This window comes from Ranitomeya imitator, chromosome 1, assembly GCF_032444005.1.
Source record: "Ranitomeya imitator isolate aRanImi1 chromosome 1, aRanImi1.pri, whole genome shotgun sequence".
Classification (NCBI taxonomy): Eukaryota; Metazoa; Chordata; class Amphibia; order Anura; family Dendrobatidae; genus Ranitomeya; species Ranitomeya imitator.
The window spans coordinates 1,230,807,365-1,230,830,406 of NC_091282.1; the positions used below are offsets into that span (position 1 = coordinate 1,230,807,365).

The following is a 23,042-nucleotide window of genomic DNA, read 5'->3' on the forward strand; positions in this document are numbered from 1 at the left end:
CAGTGTATCTACAGAGAAGCATGGCAGTGGCTCAGTGATGCTAATAGTAAAGCATAGTGGTGGATCAGTGATGACTACTGTAAAGAATTTCGGTGTCTCTACAGAGAAGTGTGGTGGGGGCTCGGTGATGCCTATAATGACATGGCAATTGCTCAGTGATGCCTATTGTGAAGCATAATATTGGATCAGGGATGACTACAGAGAGCATGGCATGGTCTCAGTGATGCCTACAGAGAAGCATGGTGGGGGCTCGGTGATGCCTATAATGACATGGCAATTGCTCAGTGATGCCTATTGTGAAGCATAATATTGGATCAGGGATGACTACAGAGAGCATGGCATGGTCTCAGTGATGCCGACAGTGAAGCATGGCAGTGGCTTTGTAATGCATACAGTGACACATGGTGGGAGCTCACAATGCCCAGAGTGAAGCATGGCCCACAGGACCTTGGTGATGGTATCTTAGTGATACTGTAAGGTTGCTTTGCTTCCTTTAAGACTGGAAACATTCAGCATTTCGATGGCAAGATGGATTGATTCAAGTACCAGGAAAAACTATGAGACAAAGTCATGCCTACTGTGAAAAAGCTGAAGCTTGGGCATCATTAGACCCCAATCATACCGACCATGAAGGCTTGGCTTCAGAAGAAGTCTTGGAAGATTCTAGAGTGGACATCAAGTCAACAGGACTTAAACCCCATAGAAGATCTTTGGTGGGATAAAAAATATCTGTGGCAGCATCCAAACCCAAGAATATTAGTGATCACTGGACATGAGCAATTCCTCAGAAATTCTGGCAGAAGTCGGTGTCTGACTATTCATCACATTTGCAACAAGTCAGAACATCCCAACATGCTCTACTAAGTATTAAAGGTCAAGAAGGGATACATATTCTGGAGGCTACAGAAGCCAATACGACTGGCCTTAGGCTACTTTCACACTAGCGTTAATTGCAATCCGTCACAATGCGTCGTTTTGCAGAAAAAACGCATCCTGCAAAAGTGCTTGCAGGATGCGTTTTTTCCGCATAGACTTGTATTGACGACACATTGCGACGGATTGCCACACGTCGCATCCGTCGTGCGACGGATGCGTCGTGCTTTGGTGGACCGTCGGGAGCAAAAAACGCTACATGTAACGTTTTTTGCTCCTGACGGACCGCTTTTTCCGACCGCGCATGCGCGGCCGGAACTCCGCCCCCACCTCCCCGCACCTCACAATGGGGCAGCGGATGCGCCGGAGAAATGCATCCGCTGCCTCCGTTGTGCAGTGCGTTAAACGCTAGCGTCGGAATCTCTGCCCGACACATTGCGACGGGGAGATTCCGACGCTAGTGTGAAAGTACCCTTATGTGATGGATTCAGGGAAACCACTTGTTCTATTAGTTGTGTTCAGATTTTACACTGTTCTTGATTCATTGGTTCATTGCAAACAGCAAAACGTTTGTGAATTTTGCAAATAAACCGAACTTACAATGGGGATTAAATATGTTGATTGTCGGCGTACAGCTGGATCGGGGACTCTGCGCTCCCCTCTGCTAACTCACAGGTGTAAAAATGCATTTTTCTTGCCCACATCATCCCATTGATGCTAAGAAGTTACATAAAAAGTCGTCATTTCCTATTTAAATATTTCAGATTTACAAACAACAATTCCCTTTTTACAGCAAGCACAGTTGATAAAGCAGTTGCGTTATCCAAATAGATAAGGTGCAGTTTAATCAAAACGTAAAATATGTGATTAAGATTTGCCTCAGATCTAGTAAATACGTTATCTACGGCTGTAAAAAAAAAAGCAAATATGATGACATCACTAAGTAAACGTTAGTGGTTGATAAGTGTAGATCTAGGTGCCTTGTAGACAAGGAAAGATCTGGATAAATACCTGGAAATTAGGAACAACTCAAATCTCCAATCACTTCAAGAAACATAAAAACAAAAATGATTCAAGCAAAAAAAAATAAATCTGGAAATCTCTAAGACTTTGCATCAATGAAGATCATTGTGTGAAGGTGATAAATGACATATCTACTTCCTTATCTTTCACACATACTAATTCATTTGCCGTTCTAATGACACTTTGTGCAGTACTGCACTGCAGCCTATTCATATTTAAGGTGTTTATCTTGGTAGGAAATGAACATTAACTCTGCAACTAAATTACTTCTCTTTATGATGAGCTATGAAGTCAATTTGCTCATATTTCATAAATCCAATGGTTTTATGGTTTCCTGTAATACATCAAAATGGCAACGCAGAATTAGTCTTTTCATTTATGCATCAGGATTAGCTGTATTTCTGTAGAAATCAATAGTTAATATAGATAACAGTTCATTAGGATATCAAATGACCCAAATGCCAAACATTAGCTCTGAATGAAAAAAACAAAAAAACTATGAGTTAAGTGAACAGTACCGCAATGGGTTCCACATCAACCCCATTTCATCTGATTTTTTTCAAGTGTATTCTTTATGCAAGCTGTGTATGATTTATATGTTTGGTGCAATTATATTTTGTATATTTAGATAGATACATAGATAGATAGAAATTCAGATTTGTAAGAGCCTATAGTAGGGTCAAATTCTTTTTAGATAAAAAGTAGGACTGTAGGAATTGACAACTTTAGACAGTTGACATAAAGATCGAGTAGATGGGCAGGTTATAGAAGCCAACGCCATCTGTATAATTTTCCTGGCTGTTCCCAACATCCAATACAATTCAGTCCCCATCTCTTTGACTGGTTTTACTTGGGCGTATGAGCTGAGTGCCTCTAGAACATTTTTATATAAGAATCATCAAACCTGAACTAGTGGACATTAAATAGCCAACTGTAAAGAGAAGTAGACTGGGTCAATTACTGAAAAAAATATTACCTCACTTCCATTTATATGATTACCTTCTTTAACTACAAAGTAGACTTCCATGAGCAGTTTACAAGATCCATACACCAACCACTGCAAAACTTCTTTGTGAAGAAAAGAACAGACTTTCCATCTACAAGTGACCGTTATAAAGATACTCCTTTCTTTAAAAAAAGAGGAGTAATAAACAGACATAAATGGAAGCTCTGTAACAATTGCTAAGAGAAGAGGGCTAAGGATGAAAAGTGTAATGAAAAGATGTCAACTATGCTTAAGATAGGTTAGTCAATGGAGGACCGTCATGGGATCCATCACTACCTCTGGTAGTGCTTTCTAAAATCATCTGCTAGATCTATAAACCATATGAAATTTGCATGCAATCACCAAATGTTATATAATTGAACAATTTTTTTTCTCCAGCAGAGTTGTTACAGAGGACAGGAAGACTTCAATGGACATTCAAGGACATTCTGGTTGGCAAGGAGGTCGTTGCGGCTGTCACTATATGAGAACACATGGTAGATACTTGTACAAAGGGCATTCTAATACCCCTATATTTTACAGTGCGCAGCACACAATCCTCTATTTACTGTATTTTACTGCCTGACTCATGTCCGGCAGGCATAAGTATAGTTCTTTACTCACTGTCTGGGATATATGATATAACTGCATGGTGTCAATAATTATCCTTTCATATGCATGCACATCCAGCGAGATAATCCAATAAGCTTCTGGGCAATTTATTACTTAATTTACCATTCTGGCTGCTTAAGAAACATGTCGTAGAATAGCACTGGCACATGATCACCATATCCAGTGTAAAAGGATCAGAAAATAATTAAAAAAGAATGAGGAACTTTGATGACCAGAGAGATGATAGATAGATAGATAGATAGATAGATAGATAGATAGATAGATAGATCATGGATAGATGATAGATAGATAGATAGATAGATGATAGATAGATAGATAGATAGATAATAGATTGATAGATAATAGATAGATGATAGATAAATAATGGATAGATAGACAGATAATAGATAGATAGATGATAGATGGATAGATATATTATAGATAGATGATAGATATTAGATAGATAGATACTGTAGATAGATAATAGATGATAGATAATAGATAGATAATAGATAGATAATAGATAGATGATTGATAGATAAATAGAAGATAGATAGATAGTGGAGTGATATATAATAGATAAATAGATAGATGATAGATTATAGATAATAGATAATAAGTAGATAGATTATAGATAATAGATAGATAGATAGATAGATAGATGATAGATAGTTGGCTTGAGAAAGGCTCTTCATGGGTCGAAACGTTGCCATAATGGGCTATTACATTTTGAGTATCTTCTAAACTTTAACCCCTTCCCGACCTTTGACGCATACGCTGCGTCATGAAAGTCGGTGCCATTCCGACCCATGACGCAGCATATGCGTCATGGAAAGATCGCGTCCCTGCAGATCGGCTGAAAGGGTTAACTCCCATTTCACCCGATCTGCAGGGACAGGGGGAGTGGTAGTTTAGCCCAGGGGGGGGTGGCTTTACCCCCCCCCCCCCCCCCCGTGGCTACGATCGCTCTGATTGGCTGTTGAAAGTGAAACTGCCAATCAGAGCGATTTGTAATATTTCACCTAAAAAAATGGTGAAATATTACAATCCAGCCATGGCCGATGCTGCAATATCATCGGCCATGGCTGGAAACACTAATGTGCCCCTACCCCACCCCACCGATCGCCCTCCAGCCCCCCGATCTGTGGTCTGCTCCCCTCCGTCCTGTGCTCCGCTCCCCCGTCCTCCTGTCCGCTCCCCCCGTGCTCCAATCAAACCCCCCCGCACTCCGATCCCCCCTGCACAGCGATCCCTCCCCCCGCACAGCGATTCCCCCCCCCCGTGCTCCGATCCACCCGCCCGCACAGCGATCCCCCACTCCGTGCTCCAATCCACCCCCCCGTGTTCCGATCCACCCCCCGTGCTCCGACGCCCCCCCATGCCCTGATCTCCCCCCCCTTATACTTACCTGGCCTCCCGGTGTCCATCCGTCTTCTTTCCTGGGCGCCGCCATCTTCCAAAATGGCGGGCGCATGTGCAGTGCGCCCGCCGAATCTGCCGGCCGGCAGATTCGTTCCAGAGTGAATTTTGATCACTGAGATATAACCTATCTCAGTGATCAAAATAAAAAAAAGTAAATGATCCCCCCCCCCTTTGTCACCCCCATAGGTAGGGACAATTAAAAAAAAATATTTTTTTTTTCCACTAAGGTTGGGGTAAGAACTAGGGTTAGGGTTAGAGTTAGGGGTAGGGTTAGGGTTAGGGGTAGGGTTAGGGGTAGGGTTAGGGTTAGGGGTAGGGGTAGGGTTAGGGGTAGGGTTAGGGGTAGGGTTAGGGGTAGGGTTCGGGTTAGGGGTAGGGTTCGGGTTAGGGGTAGGGTTAGGGGTAGGGATAGGGGTAGGGTTAGGGGTAGGGTAAGGGGTAGGGTTAGGGGTAGGGTTAGGGTTCGGGATGTGCACACGTATTCTGGTCCTATGCGGATTTTTCCGCAGAGGATTTGATAAATCCGCAGTGCTAAACCGCTGCGGATTTATGGCGGATTTACCGCGGTTTTTCTGTGCATTTCACTGCGGTTTTACAACTGCGATTTTCTATTGGAGCAGTTGTAAAACCGCTGCGGAATCTGCAGAAAGAAGCGACATGCTGCGGAATGTAAACCGCTGCGTTTCCGTGCAGTTTTTCCGCAGCATGTGTACAGCGATTTTTGTTTCCCATAGGTTTACATTGAACTGTAAGCTCATGGGAAACTGCTGCTTTTCCGCAGCGTGTGCACATACCTTTAGAATTAGGCTATGTGCACACGGTGCGGATTGGCCGCTGCGGATTCGCAGCAGTGTTCCATCAGGTTTACAGTACCATGTAAACATATGGAAAGCCAAATCCACTGTGCCCATGGTGCGGAAAATACCGCGCGGGAACGCTGCGTTGTATTTTCCGCAGCATGTCAATTCTTTGTGCGGATTCCGCAGCGTTTTACACCTGTTCCTCAATAGGAATCCGCAGGTGAAATCCGCACAAAAAACACTGGCAATCCGCAGTAAATCCGCAGGTAAAACGCAGTGCCTTTTACCCGCGGATTTTTCAAAAATGGTGCTGAAAAATCTCATACGAATCCGCAACGTGGGCACATAGCCTTAGGGTTAGGGGTGTGTTGGGGTTACGGGTGTGTTGGGGTTAGGGTTGTGATTAGGGTTACGGCTACAGTTGGGATAAGGTTTAGGGGTGTGTTGGAGTTAGAATTGAGGGGTTTCCACTGTTTAGGCACATCAGGGGGTCTCCAAACGCAACATGGCGCCACCATTGATTCCAGCCAATCTTGTATTCAAAAAGTCAAATGGTGCTCCCTCACTTCCGAGCCCCGACGTGTGCCCAAACAGTGGTTTACCCCCACATATGGGGTACCAGCATACTCAGGACAAACTGTGCAACAATTACTGGGGTCCAATTTCTCCTGTTACCCTTGAGAAAATAAAAAATTGCTTGCTAAAACATCATTTTTGAGGAAAGAAAAATGATTTTTTATTTTCACGGCTCTGCGTTGTAAACGTCTGTGAAGCACTTGGGGGTTCAAAGTGCTCACCACATATCTAGATAAGTTCCTTGGGGGGTCTAGTTTCCAAAATGGGGTCACTTGTGGGGGGTTTCTACTGTTTAGGCACACCAGGGGCTCTGCAAACGCAACATGACGTCCGCAGACCATTCCATCAAAGTCTGCATTTCAAAAGTCACTACTTCCCTTCTGAGCCCCGACGTGTGCCCAAACAGTGGTTTACCCCCACACATGGGGTATCAGCGTACTCAGGAGAAACTGGACAACAACTTTTGAGGTCTAATTTCTCCTGTAACCCTTGGGAAAATAAAAAATTCTGGGCTAAATAATTATTTTTGAGGAAAGAAAACGTATTTATTATTTTCACGGCTCTGCATTATAAACTTCTATGAAGCACTTGGGGGTTCAAAGTGCTCACCTCACATCTAGATAAGTTCCTTTCGGGGTCTAGTTTCCAAAATGGGGTCACTTGTGGGGGGGTTTCTACTGTTTAGCCACATCAGGGGCTCTGCAAACGCAACGTGACGTCCACAGAGCATTCCATCAAAGTCTGCATTTCAAAACGTCACTACTTCACTTCCGAGCCCCAGCATGTGCCTAAACAGTGGTTTACCCCCACATATGGGGTATCACCGTACTCAGGAGAAACTGGATAACAAATATTGGGGTCAAATTTCTCCTGTTACCCTTGGGAAAATAAAAAATTGCGGGCTAAAAAATCATTTTTGAGAAAAGAATGTTTTTTTTTTTATTTTCATGGCTCTGCGTTATAAACTTCTGTGAAGCACTTGAGGGTTCAAAGTGCTCACCACACATCTAGATTAGTTCCTTTGGGGGTCTAGTTTCCAAAATGGGGTCATTTGTGGGGGATCTCCAATGTTTAGGCACACAGGGGCACTCCAAACGCGACATGGTGTCCGCTAATGATTGGAGATAATTTTCCATTTAAAAAGCCAAATGGCATGCCTTCCCTTCTGAGCCCTGCCGTGCGCCCAAACAGTGGTTTACCCCCACATATGGGGTATCTGCGTACTCAGGACAAACTGGACAACAACATTTGTTGTCCAATTTCTCCTATTACTATTGGCAAAATAGGAAATTCCAGGCTAAAAAATCATTTTTGAGAAAAGAAAAATTATTTTTTATTTTCATGGCCCTGCATTATAAACTTCTGTGAAGCACCTGGGGGTTTAAAGTGCTCAGTATGCATCTAGATAAGTTCCTTGGGGGGTCTAGTTTCCAAAATGGGGTCACTTGTGGGGGAGCTCCATTGCATAGGCACACAGGGGCTCTCCAAATGCGACATGGTGTCCGCTAACAATTGGAGCTAATTTTCCATTCAAAAAGTCAAAAGGCGCGCCTTCCCTTCCGAGCCCTGCCGTGAGCCCAAACAGTGGTTTACCCCCACATATGAGGTATTGACGTACTCGGGAGAAATTGCCCAACAAATTTTATGATCCATTTTATCCTATTGCCCATGTGATAATGAAAAAATTGAGGCGAAAAGAATTTTTTTGTGAAAAAAAAGTACTTTTTCATTTTTACGGATCAATTTGTGAAGCACCTGAGGGTTTAAAGTGCTCACTAGGCATCTAGATAAGTTCCTTGGGGGGGTCCAGTTTCCAAAATGGGGTCACTTGTGGGGGAGCTCCAATGTTTAGGCACACAGGGTCTCTCCAAACGCGACATGGTGTCCGCTAACGATGGAGATAATTTTTCATTCAAAAAGTCAAATGGCGCTCCTTCCCTTCCGAGCCTTACCATGTGCCCAAACAGTGGTTTACCCCCACATGTGAGGTACCGGTGTACTCAGGAGAAATTACCAAACAAATTTTAGGATCCATTTTATCCTGTGTCCATGTGAAAATGAAAAAATTGAGGCTAAAAGAATTTTTTTTGTGAAAAAATAGTACTTTTTCATTTTTACGGATCAATTTGTGAAGCACCTGGGGGTTTAAAGGGCTCGCTATGCATCTAGATAAGTTCCTTGGGGCGTCTAGTTTCCAAAATGGGGTCACTTGTGGGGGAGCTCCAATTTTTAGGCACAAGGGTGCTCTCCAAACGTGACATGGTGTCCGCTAAAGAGTGCAGCCAATTTTTCATTCAAAAAGTCAAATGGCGCTCCTTCCCTTCCAAGCCCTGCCGTGCGCCCAAACAGTGGTTTACCCCCACATATGAGGTATCAGCGTACTCAGGACAAATTGGACAACAACTTTCGTTGTTCAGTTTCTCCTTTTACCATTGGGAAAATACAAAAATTGTTGCTGAAAAATCATTTTTGTGACTAAAAAGTTAAATGTTCATTTTTTCCTTCCATGTTGCTTCTGCTGCTGTGAAGCACCTGAAGGGTTAATAAACTTCTGGAATGTGGTTTTGTGCACCTTGAGGAGTGCAGTTTTTAGAATGGTGTCACTTTTGGGTATTTTCAGCCATATAGACCCCTCAAACTGACTTCAAATGTGAGATGGTCCCTAAAAAAAATGGTTTTGTAAATTTCGTTGTAAAAATGAGAAATCGCTGGTCAAATTTTAACCCTTATAACTTCCTAGCAAAAAAAAATTTTGTTTCCAAAATTGTGCTGATGTAAAGTAGACATGTGGGAAATGTTATTTATTAACTATTTTGTGTCACATAACTCTCTGGTTTAACAGAATAAAAATTCAAAATGTGAAAATTGCGAAATTTTCAAAACTTTCGCCAAATTTCCGTTTTTATCACAAATAAACACAGAATTTATTGACCTAAATTTACCACTAACATGAAGCCCAATATGTCACGAAAAAACAATCCCAGAACCGCTAGGATCAATTGAAGCGTTCCTGAGTTATTACCTCATAAAGGGACACTGGTCAGAATTGCAAAAAACGGCAAGGTCAAAATAGGCTGGGTCATGAAGGGGTTAATCTACAATGGTGTGCTGCATCTGATTTTCTGGACTCCTAGATTATAGATAGATAGATAGATAGATAGATAGATAGATAGATAGATAGATAGATAGATAGATAGATAGATAACCTACGGACCAGCAAGAATTTTGTCTCTCACAGACCTGTTAGTGTTTCTGTAAGACTCCCTCTTACTCTGCACTCCTTACCTCTATAAAAGACACCTGTCCACACACTAAATCACACTCCAACCTCTCCACTATGGCCAAGACCAAAGAGCTGTCTAAGGACACCAGGGACAAAATTGTAGACCTGCACAAGGCTGGGATGAGCTACAGGACAATAGGCAAGCAGCTTGGTGAAAAGGCAACTACTGTTGGCACAATTATTAGAATATGGAAGAAACACAAGATGACTGTAACTCTTCCTTGGTCCGTGGCTCCATGCAAGATCTCACCGCATGGGGTAAGGATAATTCTGAGAAAGGTCGGGAATCAGCCCAAAACTACATGGGAGGACCTGGTCAATGACCTGAAGAGACCTGGGACCACAGTCTCAAACATTACTGTTAGTAACACCCTATGACGTCATAGATTAAAATCCTGCAGGGCATACAAGCACATGTGATCAGATGAGAACAAAATTGAACATTTTGGTATCAACTCCATTCTCCGTTTTTGGAAGAAGAAGAAGAAGAAGAAGAAGGATGAGTACTGTTATGACCTGGTGGTTAGGACAATAATGGACCTGGTGGTTAAGAGCACACGGAATGACCTGATAGTTACTAATAACTAGTCCGCTCCATTGGCCTCAAGGACACCGTTCTCTCCTGGTTCTCCTCCTATCTCTCTGACTGATCCTTCACTGTATGTTTTGCTGGTTCCTCCTCCTCTCACCTTCCCCTTACTGTTGGGGTTCCTCAAGGATCAGTCCTAGGCCCCCTCCTCTTCTCTTTGTATACTGCCCCTATTGGACAAACAATCAGTAGATTTGGTTTCCAGTACCATCTCTATGCTGACGACACCCAATTATACACTTCTTCTCCTGATATCACACCGACCTTTTTAGAAAACACCAGTGATTGTCTTACCGCTGTCTCTAACATCATGTCCTCCCTCTATCTGAAACTAAACCTGTCAAAAACTGAACTCCTCGTGTTCTCTCCCTCTACTAACCTACCTTTGCCTGACATTGCCATCTCCGTGTGCGGTTCCACCATTACTCCAAAGCAACATGCCCGCTGCCTTGGGGTCATCCTTGATTCTGACCTTTCATTCACCCCCTACATCCGATCACTGGCTCGCTCTTCTTACCTGCATCTCAAAAACATTTCTAGAATTCGCCCTTTTCTTACTTTCGACTCTGCAAAAACTCTTACTGTTTCACTTATTCATTCTCGTCTGGACTATTGTAACTCTCTACTAATCGGCCTCCCTCTTACCAAACTCTCCCCGCTCCAATCTGTCCTGAATGCTGCAGCCAGGATCATATTCCTTCACCAACCGTTACACCGATGCCTCTACCCTGTGCCAGTCATTACACTGGCTACCCATCCACTCCAGAATCCAGTACAAAACTACTACCCTCATCCACAAAGCACTCCATGGCTCAGCACCACCCTACATCTCCTCCCTGGTATCAGTCTACCACCCTACCCGTGCCCTCCGCTCCGCTAATGACCTCAGGTTAGCATCCTCAATAATCAGAACCTCCCACTCCCGTCTCCAAGACTTTACACGTGCTGCGCCGATTCTTTGGAATGCACTACCTAGGTTAATACGATTAATCCCCAATCCCCACAGTTTTAAGCGTACCCTAAAAACTCATTTGTTCAGACTGGCATACCGCCTCAATGCATTAACCTAACGATCCCTGTGTGGCCTATTTATAATAAAAAAAAAAATAAAAAAAAAGGTTCCTCGCATCATGTTCTCATACACTTTATGCAGTATTAGCCCTCTGTGTCTGTACTGCTACATACTGGTTCATGCAGCTTTACATGAACACCTGAGCCTTACACTATAGCTGGTCCGAATAACTAAAGCAATTGTTACCATCCACCTCTCGTGTCTCCCCTTTTCCCCATAGTTTGTAAGCTTGCGAGCAGGGCCCTCATTCCTCCTGGTATCTGTTTTGAACTGTATTTCTGTTATGCTGTAATGTCTATTGTCTGTACAAGTCCCCTCTATAATTTGTAAAGCGCTGCGGAATATGTTGGCGCTATATAAATAAAAATTATTATTATTATAATAACACAGGACAAGCTCTGGGATGTGGGAACTCTGCTGACCGCAATCCCTTATCCTATCACACACACTAGAAATAGCCGTGGATTGCGCCTAACGCTCCCTATGCAACTCGTCACAGCCTAAGGAACTAGCTAGCCCTAAAGATAGAAAAATAAAGCCTACCTTGCCTAAGAGAAATTCCCCAAAGGAAAAGGCAGCCCCCCACATATAATGACTGTGAGTTAAGATGAAAATTACAAACACAGAGATGAAATAGATTTAGCAAAGAGAGGCCCGACTTACTGAACAGACAGAGGATAGGAAAGGTAACTTTGCGGTCAGCACAAAAACTACAAAAAGACCACGCAGATGGCGCAAAAAGACCTTCCGCACCGACTCACGGTGCGGAGGCGCCCCTCTGCATCCCAGAGCTTCCAGCAAGCAAGACAAAAATCAAAATAGCAAGCTGGACAGAAAAATAGCAAACAAGAGAAAAACAAGCAGGAACTTAGCTTCTGCTGGGAAGACAGCTCACAAGAACGATCCAGGAGCGAACTAGACCAATACTGGAACATTGACAGGTGGCATGGAGCAATGATCTAAGTGGAGTTAAATAGAGCAGCCAGCTAACGAATTAACCTCGTCACCTGTGGAAGGAAACTCAGAAGCTGCAGCCCCACTCACAACCACCAGAGGAAGCCCCTGGACAGAACCAGCCGAAGTACCATCATGACCACAGGAGGGAGCTTGACAACAGAATTCACAACAGAGTACAACCCCAAGAACACCTTCCCAACAGTAAAGCATGGTGGGGGAAACATCATACTTTCATGCTTCTTTTCTGCAAAGGGGACAGGACGACTGCACCGTATTGAAGGGAGGATGGATGGGGTCATGTATCGCAAGATTTTGTCCAACAACATCCTCCCTCAGTAAAAGCTGGTTCGTGAAGATGGGTCGTGGCTGGGTCTTCCAGCATGACAATGAGCTGAAGCACACAGCCAGGGCAACTAAGGAGTGGACCCGTAAGGAACATTTCAAGGAGATGCCTAGCCAGTCTCCAGACCTGAACCCAATAGAAAATCTTTGGAGGGAGCTGAAACTCAATGTTGCCCAGTGACTGCCCCGAAACCTGAAAGATCTGGAGAAGATCTGTATGGAGGAGGAGGCCAAAATCCCTGCTGCAGTGTGTGCAAACCTGGTCAAGAACTACAGGAAACGTCTGATCTCTGTAATTGCAAACAAAGGTTTCTGCACCAAATATTAGGTTCTGTTTATCTATTGTATTGAATACTTATTCCATGCAATAAAATGCAAATTAATTATGTAAAAATCATACATTGTGATTTCTGCTTTTTTAATTTTTTAGATTCTGTCTCTCGCAGGTGTAGTGTACCTACGATAAAAATTACCGACCTCTCCATTCTCTGTAGGGGGGAAATCTTACAAAACCGGCAGTGTATCCAATACTTATTTCCCCGCTGTATATAGATCACAGATTATAAGTAAATAGATGCCAGTCTCGTGAGATGGTTATGAAACCCTCAGCGTTGTCTTCTTACAATAAACACTGGGTCGTTAGATAAATTGATCTCGCGGTTCCTGGTTACAGATTTCGGTCGGAGCCGCTGCAGACAGGATCTGACCCACCAGTAATTACCATGGATGGTGTGGAAGACAATCTGCGCTGTGTGATAAATAGACGATTCGTGCCAGGAGCAACAACAACGTGGCCCCGGGGAAGGAAAGTCTGTGACAATGTTTAGACGAGCGCTTCCAAGTGTTACACACAGTCGGAGAAACGAGGACAGCACTCACTGCTCAGGTGTAAGGAAATATTTCTGGTACTCGAGAAGATAAAGACTTGATGAATTTGGTTAAAGAGTAACTGAACTTTCACTGCATTTTTTCTTATTTAGCAGGTACTTTAATTGCCTGCAGATTAGTGGTGGTCTGGGTCCTGAGACCACTTGTCACTCAGTAGACCCCCAAGCAGTATGAAGCTCAAGTGACAGGAGCCTATGCTTCCTTCCACTTCATTGATGGTACCCTAGAGTGGTGGTGTTATCGTCATCTTCCACCAGACGGTAAAAGTACTTATGCTGAAAATACTAGTCTAATATTTTAGAAATGAACCAATAAATTCTAGTGGAATTAAATTCTATTCAAATTTTACAAAACCAGCCAAAATGCGGATTTTGTTGTCATTCGTTTCTGCACGTATTCCCCGGAATATTTAGATATTTTTACACCATTTTCTGACCCATAAAGGACAATCAAAAGTTGTTTTTTTTTAAATGCCCACCTCTGCGGCCCTCCGCTCCTCACCTATCCAGAGTGCACTAAATCTTTTGATCACGGAAGTTCGCACTGAAGTCACGCTGGGCTGGGACCTCCATGTCCGATGAAGCCTGGACGGTTGTGCACATGTAAGGTCAAGTTGCACGTCATGACATCGTGATGTCGAGACCTTCTGCTTGCTTGCGGGAACTTCAAGATGACCAGTGGCAGTTTGAATACGTGTCGAGGACAGGACGATTGACAGCGAGGGCCGGAGAGGTGAGCGGTGAGGTGAGTATAAGGACTTTTTATGTTTTACATCTTACATTTATTGTGCTCTGGGGTCTGCAGAGACCTCAGAACATATTAACGGATATTAATTTCTCTGTATAATTTTCCAAGAAGAGCCGTGCAAACAGGCAAATTCAATTTTTACTTGATTTGCTAAAATGAATGCTCATCTGCATTGATTTTGATCATTTGTATCTTGTTATTCTCTTTTTTTGTATAGATACTTTCTGTTCTTAAGGATTCTACTAGTACTATAGATACGGAACTTCCTTTTCCTCACTTTCCAGCTTGCATTGCTGCTGATATCGTTTAATGGTTGACTGACCTAAACTGAAAGCCAGCCTTTCTCTTTCTGAATTTAGCTTGACAGAAAGAATATAGGGAGAAAAGAGATAATTGCTCGAGAGAAAAAGACCCACCCTACTTCCTGTGGGGAGACAAGGACTCTCTCCCACTTTCTCTAGAGAGACAAAAACCTGCCTCCCACTTCCTGAAAAGATATAAAGGTCTCCCTCCCCTTCCTGTCGAAAGACGAAGGCCCACCTCTACTTCCTGTATAAAGACAGATTTGTCCCCACTTCCTGCAGAAAGACAAAGACTCGCTCCCACTTTATGTAGAGAGACAAAGACTCGCTCCCACTTCATGTAGAGAGACGAAGACTCACCCTCACTTCCTGTAAAGACAAAGATCTGCCCCCACTTCTTGTAAAGCGACAAAGACCCGCTCCCACTACATGTAGAGACAATGACCTGCCCCCACTTCCTGTGCAGATACAAAACAAAGGCCCACTTCTACTTTCCTGCTGAAAGACAAAGACTCGCTCCCACTTCCTGTAGCAAGATAAAGACTCATCCCCACTTCATGAACAGAGAGAGACCAATCCCCATTTCCTGTAGAAAGAGAAAGACCTGCTCCCACTATCTGTAGAGAGCCAAAAACCTGTAGAGATACAAGACCCACCCCCACTTCCCATAGAGATACAAAACCCACAACCAATTCCTGTAGAGAGACAAAGGTCGGCCCACAGTTCTTGTAAAAGGAAAAACTTTGGCCCTCACTTCCAATAGAGTGACAGAGACTCGCCCCCACTTCCTGCAGGAAGACAAAGACCTGCCCCCACTTCTTGTAGAGAGACAAACACCTACCCCCACTTCATGTAGAGACAATGACCCATCCCCACTTCCTGTAGACAGGCAAAGACCTGCCTCCACTTCCTGTAGATAGACAAAGATCCACCTCCACTTCCTGTAGATAGACAAAGATCCGCCCCCACTTCTTGTAGAGAGACAAAGAGTCGCCCACACTTCATGTAGAGACAATGACCCGCCCCAATTTCTTGTAGAGAGACAAACACCTACCCCCACTTCATGTAGAGACAATGACCCATCCCCACTTCCTGTAGACAGGCAAAGACCTGCCTCCACTTCTTGTAGAGAGACAAAGAGTCGCCCCCACTTCATGTAGAGACAATGACCCGCCCCCATTTCCTGTAGAAGGACAAAGACCCGCACCCACTTCCTGTAGAAAGACAAAGACCCGCACCCACTTCTTGTAGAGGCAAAGATCCACCCCCACTTAATGAAGAGAGTCAAAGATCCTCCCCCACTTCCTGTAGAAAGACAAAGATCCTCCGCCACTTCATGTAGAGGCAAAGATCCGCCCCCACTTCCTGTAGAGAGCCAAAGACCCATCCCCACTTTCTGTTGAGAGTAAAAGACCCACCCCCACTTCATGTAGAGGCAAAGACCCGCCCCCACTTCCTGTAGAGGCAAAGACCCGCCCCCACTTCCTGTAGAGAGACAAAGATCTGCATCCACTTCATGTAGAGGCAACGACCCGCCCCCACTTCATGTAGAGGCAAATGCAGCGCCCCAGAGATCTGGTCGTTGCAGTATGACACTCTGCCGCTAAGGGGAGTGATGGTACGTCTGATGGCACTAAAGGAGTTCTGACCAGGTATCACAAACACACATGACACTTCACACTCCGGCCACCAGGGGGAGTGGTTCTATCTAGTAGGCCACTCTTCACACTCTGGTAAAACTGGGGGTTGGACAGGAAGTTAGTCAGAAAGAGCCCAGGAGAGCTAGAGAGAGGACCTGTCAGGGATGAGGTCCTGACAGCGGGCTAGAAAGGAGAACAGATCATTACGGAGCCGTGCCTGCACTACCTTGCGGCGGTATTCTAGAAAGGACACGAAGCGAAGTTGATTGTGGAGAAGTGAGAAGCGGGATCACAGTGTAAAGGAGATAGAGCCAGTAGGAGTCGTGCCGTGAGACCGAGGCAACATCCTTCTGAGGTGCATAGCGGTGGCCGGAGCACCGAGAAAGTAAGAGACTTTACGCATTACTTCAACACGGCAGGGCAGCTAATTATAGGTTGGCTGTCTCACCTAAATCACCTCAGCAGACAAGGGAGGCAACTGTGGGAGAGGGGCGTCTCTAGGGTCCCAGAATAACTCCAGGCCTACCCGTCATACGGGTGCGTCCTAACCATATCATCTGGGGGACAAAGAGAGAGAAAGAACGAACGAACACAGACACAACAGTTGTGAGGACTATCCCGTGGTGCTCAGCAGGGAAGGACTACAACACACAGGCGCTAGTGGGTAGGCACTGATTTCCACCTGCAAAGGAAACTCTGGATGTGCCATCGGACCGGCCGGTCTCAGCCAGCTCTGTTAGCAGTGCTCTGGATTGCGGATCCTAAAGCCTTCAGTAAAGAGGTAAAGAGACTGCAACCCTGTGTCCTTGTTATTCATCGCGCCTCGCACCACGCATCACACCATCACCTTTCATTGGGCGCCCCTTAGCAGGGTCACGGACCGGGTCTAGCCACCGTGACGACCCTAATTCAGAGACCGAAGGGCCCGGTATCGAAAGCTCGTGGCCCTGGGTCTGGGGGCGCTCCACAAAGACCCGCCCCCACTTCATGTAGAGGCAAAGACCTGCCCCCACTTCCTGTAGAGAGACAAAGATCCGCCTCCACTTCATGTAGAGACAAAGATCCGCCTCCACTTCATGTAGAGGCAAAGATCCGCCTCCACTTCTTCTAGATAGACAAAGACCCACCCCCACTTCCTGTAGACCAGCCAGCAAAGACCCGCCCCCACTTCCTGTAGACCAGCAAAGACCCACCCCCATTTCCTCTAGACCAGCAAAGACCCGCACCCATATCCTGTAGACCAGCAAAGACCCGTCCCAACTTCCTGTAGAGACACAAAGACTCACCTCCACTTCCTGTAGAGAGGCAAAGACCTGCCTCCACTTCATGTAGAGACAAAGACCTGCCCCCACTTCATGTAGAGACAAAGACCTGCCCCCACTTCATGTAGAGACAAAGACCTGCCACCACTTCATGTAGAGACAAAGACCTGCCTCCACTTCATGTAGAGACAAAGACCTGCCTCCACTTCATGTAGAGACAAAGACCTGCCCCCACTTCATGTAGAGACAAAGACCAGCCTCCACTTCATGTAGAGACAAAGACCTGCCTCCACTTCATGTAGAGACAAAGACCTGCCTCCACTTCATGTAGAGACAAAGACCTGCCTCCACTTCATGTAGAGACAAAGACCCGCCCCCACTTCATGTAGAGACAAAGACCTGCCTCCACTTCCTGTAGAGAGGCAAAGACCTGCCCCCACTTCATGTAGAGACAAAGACCCGCCCCCACTTCATGTAGAGACAAAGACCTGCCCCCACTTCATGTAGAGACAAAGACCTGCCTCCACTTCATGTAGAGACAAAGACCTGCCCCCACTTCATGTAGAGACAAAGACCTGCCTCCACTTCATGTAGAGACAAAGACCCGCCTCCACTTCATGTAGAGACAAAGACCTGCCTCCACTTCATGTAGAGACAAAGACCTGCCCCCACTTCATGTAGAGACAAAGACCTGCCTCCACTTCATGTAGAGACAAAGACCCGCCTCCACTTCATGTAGAGACAAAGACCTGCCTCCACTTCATGTAGAGACAAAGACCCGCTCCCACTTCATGTAGAGACAAAAACCTGCCTCCACTTCCTGTAGAGAGGCAAAGACCTGCCCTCACTTCATGTAGAGACAAAGACCCGCCCCCACTTCATGTAGAGACAAAGACCTGCCCCCACTTCATGTAGAGACAAAGACCTGCCTCCACTTCATGTAGAGACAAAGACCTGCCCCCACTTCATGTAGAGACAAAGACCTGCCTCCACTTCATGTAGAGACAAAGACCCGCCTCCACTTCATGTAGAGACAAAGACCTGCCTCCACTTCATGTAGAGACAAAGACCTGCCTCCACTTCATGTAGAGACAAAGACCTGCCTCCACTTCATGTAGAGACAAAGACCTGCCTCCACTTCATGTAGAGACAAAGACCTGCCCCCACTTCATGTAGAGACAAAGACCAGCCTCCACTTCATGTAGAGACAAAGACCTGCCTCCACTTCATGTAGAGACAAAGACCCGCCTCCACTTCATGTAGAGACAAAGACCCGCCTCCACTTCATGTAGAGACAAAGACCCGCCTCCACTTCATGTAGAGACAAAGACCCGCCTCCACTTCATGTAGAGACAAAGACCTGCCCCCACTTCATGTAGAGACAAAGACCAGCCTCCACTTCATGTAGAGACAAAGACCTGCCTCCACTTCATGTAGAGACAAAGACCTGCCTCCACTTCATGTAGAGACAAAGACCTGCCTCCACTTCATGTAGAGACAAAGACCCACCCCCACTTCATGTAGAGACAAAGACCTGCCCCCACTTCATGTGGAGACAAAGACCTGCCACCACTTCATGTAGAGACAAAGACCTGCCTCCACTACCTGTAGAGACAAAGACCTGCCTCCACTTCATGTAGAGACAAAGACCCACCCCCACTTCATGTAGAGACAAAGACCTGCCCCCACTTCATATAGAGACAAAGACCCGCCCCCACTTCATGTAGAGACAAAGACCTGCCTCCACTACCTGTAGAGAGGCAAAGACCTGCCTCCACTTCATGTAGAGACAAAGACCTGCCCCCACTACCTGTAGAGAGGCAAAGACCTGCCTCCACTTCATGTAGAGACAAAGACCTGCCTCCACTTCATGTAGAGACAAAGACCTGCCACCACTTCATGTAGAGACAAAGACCTGCCACCACTTCATGTAGAGACAAAGACCCATCCCAACTTCTTCCAAATGGGGGCCAGTCTTTGCTGTAGTCACTTTGTGTCTCTGCTTCTAAAGACAGATTACACTTGAGAACTGTAAGGCCCCAGCAAGTTGTGAAGATGCAGATTTGGTAGAGAATTCAATATTTCCATTTAGCATAGCTGACCAGGGCACAGACACCATACACATCAGGTCAGGAGGTGTATCAGTGCCAAGTGTGATATTTTCGGACTTTTACTAATGATAACACTTGTTTATCTCTATACCCCAGCCATCTGCAGATATAAGGTCAGTATGTGGGAGAGCACTTAGCTGGAGAGGCTGCATAACAAAAGCAAAAATGGAAGGTCTACGCTTAACGCAAGGACAACATGAAACATAGGACCGCACATAAAAGTATTTTTTGTTCAGAACCATTAGAGTCAGAGCTGAACGGTTTTCCTTGACAGATCCATTAAGATAGTTCGGTGAATTGCTATTTTGAAGGACTTTTTTTTTACATCAATATCCAGAAAGTCACAACCTTCACTGCTGCCCTCCATTCGGAGAGCGCAAAAAAGTTTTTTGTTGTGACAAACTGTTCATAAATATCAGGAGTGGATTAAGGTGAATGGTGATTTATGGGGTCGGTTTGGTTTGCTTGTCCGGCACGTACCCATCTCCAGCCACCTCTGACGTGGCACTACTCTGCACACCCAGACATCGGTGTACTGGCACCTCGCCATCACAGGAGGATCAACCAATCTAGTGGATGGTTGTTATTCTGTAATAGTACATACTATTCTCTGTTGATCACATGAGTTCTTATTTACATTACTTACTTATATTACTGTACATCATGAAGCATTAAAGGAACCTGTTACTTCTTCTTTATTATTATTATTATTATTTCCATTTTTGTTCATCTGGTGTAAATGCTGCTGTTCTTCTGAATCCGGCGATGTTTTTCTTTTCTTCCTAATCTTCTTCGTTCCTGAGATATTCCCCTCTGTTCCCTGTATATAAATCTAGTCTCTTTAGTCAAATGGGTGTGGTTTTGGAACTCTACTCTGTGGAAGGCTTCTTGAGCAGTACGCCCAGTTGGAAAAAAAGCCTACATTTTTATATAGGTGAAGAAGGGGCGATATCTCAGGAATAGAAAGGTGCAGGAACAAAAGAAAAACATTGTTGGATTCAGGAGAGCAGCGGCATTAACATCATGTAAAAAAATAGATATGTAAGGCAAATGGCAGGTTCTGTTTAAAGGGGGGTCTTTATCAAAATGAACCCCCCTTTTTTTAGTCCACTATGAAAATGACTTACAATATATGCGTGGAAAATTCCCATAGATGTTCCGGATGGGCACCACCAACTTTATAATGAGGCCCGGGCAACAGTATGAAGGAGGTCCCGAAACATATCAGTGATGCTCCTTCCAACCTCTAATGGAGTTGTAAGTAATGGCCACAGCTTTTTCCAAATATCTTGGAAACTTCATTAATGCATTGCCGGTCAACCCTTCCCTCATAAAAATGGTCCTGAATGACAACTGTGGAGGTTTTCACTCTCATTGGTGGTCCACAACCCAATTAATGATGGCTATGGGTGTTAGTCTATTTTTTTGTAGACCTCAAACATCTACTTTACGATCTTCCACCAGTCCATTAGTGAATGCCGATGACTAATTGTCACTTTTTTGGAGGCATCCTCTAATGGGAGGTTTAGTAATTACGTTTGAAACTTTTTTGGATCAAGGGAAGGCCCACAATTCACGAGGCATCACAAAAGTAAATAAGAACTTGGGTCATGGGTCCTACCTTCATCAGTTGTCTCCAGACTTTCCACACTGTCCGCCATATTTTGGTCTCCCTTCATCTTGCTGTGGTCTGGAGAGAGCTACGCGGGTCGTAACGCAAAGCGAGTGCAGGAGTCGGACCCTTGGAACAGCTGTGAGCCGTCAGTAGCCCAGGTGAGCTGGGAAGGCAGCAGGTGTGGGTCGCAGCTTAAAATCTCATGCACCTATAAGCAATGTCAAGGTCACCTCATGTGTTTCAGACCTTTGTACGTGCAGCTCAGCCCTCGGAGAACCATCATCAAAACCGTCAATGATCCGGCAGCACGAGACAGATGTGCACCTTCCCTTCTCCTCGGAGATCCCTTCCCCCAATGCACACACAAATGTCACTTAATATAAGTAAGCAAATAGCATGGAAACTTGACCAAGACGAGGAAACGACTTAGAGCGTGGACGCTTTAATACTGGGAACATATTGTGTGCAAGTTAATGGACCTGCAAGGAATATTTGTACATAGTCATTACGGCATTTTTGGTAGATTGCCATCCGCCTCTCCGCCCTCACACACAAAGAAATCTTCACAATAGGACTTAAGACCATGTCTGATAAACAAGTACTCCCTGTAATCATACGTATCGTGTACCGTAGGCATCGGACAGGGACAAAGTCTCCTCCATGTTTGCACAGTATTAACCATTGCACATGATCCAGTATGAAAACTACGTTCTTGGCTTCACAGTTATCATTTTTGGGGACCACTTGGCTATGTATTAGCCCCTCTCCATTAGGAAGCAGATACAGTCAGTGACTCCAGGCTTGGTGCATTGTCTATAGGAGTCTGAGGTGGGCTGAATTTTTCCCTCCTCGATCTTGTACTCTTCTTTCCAACATTGGCTGCTGTGAATCCGCACAAGCCCGGCAGATCGATCCCCTAAATGTGACACATACACCCTCCATTATGTCCCCGCTCCCCACGGTCGGTGACGTAAGGTCATCCATCAGGACCATCACAAGTGACCTCAGTGTCCTCTTTCTTCACCGGCCAATGACGAAGTCGTCTTCATGTGATGGGTCACACGATACTCCTAAGAAACTGCTTGGTGATGGTGAGTAACACTCCGGTGCACACAGACCTTTCCAAATTTGTGTAAATCAGGTTCATTAAATGAAATCACATATACAGATACTATCAGAGTGAAATAGTAGCAGATTGATACAACTTGGGATGACATTTGTAACCTGTAACCTAAAGAAAATGCAGTAAACATTACCCTACAATCCCATACAATGGCTCCTTTGTCTCCTTTTAGAAAAAAGGGCTATTTTAGTAACTCTTCAAAAAGAACCATAAATCTGTGGGTTAATTCTAGAGTGGGCACCCAAGGACACCCACCCTTTAACCGTGTATTAAGTTATTACCAATGGCGATGAAATACATTTATAGTAAGGACCCATATCTCCGGAACCCGTATTAGTGACTAGATTCGGGTATATTGCCGTAGTAGGTTATCCGAATTGGTTCCTATTCATAGCCATAACAAAATTTTAACCAATACAACATTTAACGGACAAAGAGAGTTTCAGCTATCCCGTCCGACTCAACCTGGAATTAATATTAATGCATATTTGTTCACATCCCGAGAGGCCATAGCCGAAGAAATTAATGATTTGAGCCAGAGATTCAACTGAGCCATATGGTCAGTTCTGTGGACTCCCTAAACACTATCCAAGGGGCCCATATGTTTAGGACTTTGTCCAAAGTCCCAGAATCCTGACCAACTAGTTGCTCCATTCTAAAGAGGTGGTTCAGTTCTGCCACAAGCTCGGATCTTGAAGGGAAATTCGTCTGCTTCCAGTAACGGGGTATTAAATTGCGTGCGGCCGTCAAAAAATGTCTAAGGAGGCCTTTCTTAAATTTGGCTATGGAAAGCTCACAGATAGATAGCAGGCCCATCTCT

At 44.9% G+C, this 23,042-nt stretch overlaps 1 protein-coding gene across 3 annotated transcripts in view; it reads right to left on the reverse strand.

Annotated features, from left to right (window-relative positions):
- Positions 1-21,406, reverse strand: part of SLC4A11 (solute carrier family 4 member 11) — a 348,451-nt gene extending 327,045 nt beyond the window's left edge. For 2 of the 3 annotated variants that reach the window (XM_069745126.1, XM_069745125.1), the window contains exon 1: positions 21,106-21,405. In XM_069745126.1, the coding sequence (XP_069601227.1) occupies positions 21,106-21,163 (58 nt within the window). In that variant the 5' untranslated portion in view covers positions 21,164-21,405. Of the gene's footprint in view, positions 1-21,105 lie in introns of all 3 variants that reach the window. The other variant, XM_069745127.1, reaches the window with a different exon arrangement.
- Between the last annotated feature and the right edge of the window lie 1,636 nt (positions 21,407-23,042).